This window comes from Corticium candelabrum, chromosome 8, assembly GCF_963422355.1.
Source record: "Corticium candelabrum chromosome 8, ooCorCand1.1, whole genome shotgun sequence".
NCBI lineage: Eukaryota > Metazoa > Porifera > Homoscleromorpha > Homosclerophorida > Plakinidae > Corticium > Corticium candelabrum.
The window spans coordinates 8,021,466-8,023,965 of NC_085092.1; the positions used below are offsets into that span (position 1 = coordinate 8,021,466).

The 2,500-nt window shown below is 39.6% G+C and overlaps 1 protein-coding gene across 1 annotated transcript in view; it reads right to left on the bottom strand.

The window, feature by feature from the left end:
• Window positions 1-485, bottom strand: part of LOC134182811 (uncharacterized) — a 3,839-nt gene extending 3,354 nt beyond the window's left edge. Inside the window, exons 1-2 of the mRNA XM_062650257.1 lie at window positions 435-485; window positions 224-381 (exon numbers count right to left, since the gene is read on the bottom strand). Coding sequence (XP_062506241.1) covers window positions 224-269 — 46 coding nt within the window. The 5' untranslated portion in view covers window positions 270-381; window positions 435-485. The remainder of the gene's footprint in view (window positions 1-223; window positions 382-434) is intronic.
• Window positions 486-2,500: the final 2,015 nt, after the last annotated feature.

Sequence of the window (2,500 nt, forward strand, 5' to 3'; positions counted from 1 at the left end):
GGGTGGGGCGATGGAGATAGCTAGGCCAACGTTTTTCCAATGTCCAAGTCAAAAATACGATGTCCGGTCTGTTGTCTGTAGTTGTATAACGACTCCTCGGCTCCCTGCGGTGGTGGATATGTCTGTCTGTCTGTCTGTCTGTCCAATACATATATTTTCAACATTGAAATCTACAATCTGTCTGTCTGTCTGTCTGTCTGCCTCTCTGTCTGCTATATAGTACCTGGGCAGTGAGTTGAATAGTTGAAAAGTGTAAAATCTCCATTCATATGAAAACTTGACGGGCACCATAACTCATCCACATCAGCAATGTATTTCTATAGAGACTGACTGATTGGGTGAACAGCACACGAGCACTCAAACAAATTATTTCCCGCATAACTAAAACAAAACTAAAATCAAACCACAAACTAAGATAAGTTAGCTCTGCATACATTTTCTGTAAACTGCAAAGTGTGAGCAGTTGGTCTTCATCTATTCTTGTGAGGTTGTTAGACGAAACATCCCTACAAATGAATAAATGTATAGACACCTTATACATATCATTTAAGTGACTTTGCAGTAAACTAATTAATTAAGTGTGTGTACATGTGGTTAGAGGTCAAATGCAAAACAACAAACAGCAGTTTCCTAACAATGTCATTCTATGAATCAATCAGATGATGATGATGATGGCAGAAGGAAATAGAGTGAACTTTGAGAAAACTGTCCTCTTTCTTTCAAGACTGCAAGCCTGCAGACGTACTAATTTATTATTACAATGTGTTGTTATGCCCCTTCGTGATGGGCGAGTGGGGTCTTTAGCGCCCCACCCCACACCACCCCTAAAAATTAATTAAATTATTGCCGAACGTAGCGAGGCTTCTAATCTGGGTCGCACAACAGAAAGGGGCGTGGTCGGTCAGTGTGCTTTCCGGTCATTCAATTTTTCAATTTTTTAGTTTGGTTAGAAATTAAAAAGTTTATCGTGCATTTTAATTTTTGGACCAATTTTTATCCAAAAATTAAAAATTACAAAATTGAAAATTGAGTTACTACATATAAGAAAATCAAAAATACAAAATTGAAATGACAGCTGCACTTTCCAGCCAAGCATATTCTATCTAGTCTTCAGTGACAGCACCTAGACGTGATTGTCAGTACTGTCTCCTTCAAGGTGTACACTCTAGGTGACAATCTCAAGTAACAGACTAATAAATAGAGGTTAGCAGTAATGATCTAGGATTCTATAGGGAAGCGAATTTTTTGTTCAGCTGATGTGCGTCTCTAATTTGTTGATTGTACACACTTGCGCTAGTAGAGGGATTCAGTTTGTGACACACTTGCAGGTATAGAAAAGGTGCACCTGAACTTGCGCCAAAGCGATTAGAATTGTGGCACAGGTTTAACTTAATTAAGCATAGCACAGTTCACCTGCACTTGCCTTAATTAATCGCTAAGCCTATTAGCTTGTTTTAGCACAAATTACTAAACACAATAAGTGCATAACAGTGATAATTGAACTGTATAACTCAGCACTCACCATCTCCTGGATACAGTACAGGCATGGTTGCTGAAGAAAATGGTGGATCTGACCATAGGTGTAACAATTAATTAATCAACAAAAACAAGGCGCTCGAGTTATTCAACAGCAACTCTCTCCGTGTTCATCATGTGCTAATTCTTGTCTTTTGATAGCTTGCTACTATGTACACTTGTGCCACAACCCTAATTGCTTTGTATATACCCACAAGTCTGTTACAACCAATCCCTCCAGCGAAAGTCTCTAATCGACAAATTGCGCCAATTCAACCAAACAAGAATTTGCTTCCCTAGCTAGAGAATCATGGAGATGGTTACTGCATAGTTATTAACTGCTATTTCATCAGCAGTAGGTGATAGCTATTTGAGCTGTTTGTCTGTCAATTGTCACCTAGTAGAGTGAACACCTTGAAGAAGACAGTGCCAACAATCAAATTGCTTTATCACGTCTAGGTGTTGTTGCTGAAGACTAATAGAATAGGTATACTTGGCCGGAAAGTGCAGCTGTCATTTTCAATTTGCATTTGCGATTTTGTTATATGTAGTAACTCAATTTTCAATTTTGTAATTTTAATTTAGTCAAAAATTGGTCCAAAAATTGAAATGCATGATGTACTTTTCAATTTTTAACCAAACTAAAGAATTGAAAAATTGAATGGCTGGAAAGTGCACTAACCGTGCACTGACCGTGGTCCTATATGGCTCTCCATCGAGCTCTTGGTGTGTGTGTGTGTGTGTGTGTGTGTGTGTGTGTGTGTGTGTGTGTGTGTGTGTGTGTGTGTGTGTGTGTGTGTGTGTGTGTGTGTGTGTGTGCGCGCGCGCGCACAAATCTCAAATTTCTCCTCCCATGACCACGTTTCATGATAGGACCTACCCTAAAAAATCGTTTCCGTGTCCGACTACAGACGAGTCTAAGAACGATTCGTGCAAGTGAGCAAACGGCGAAGAAAAAGCTTCATGAAGTACCGTCGCCCCATCC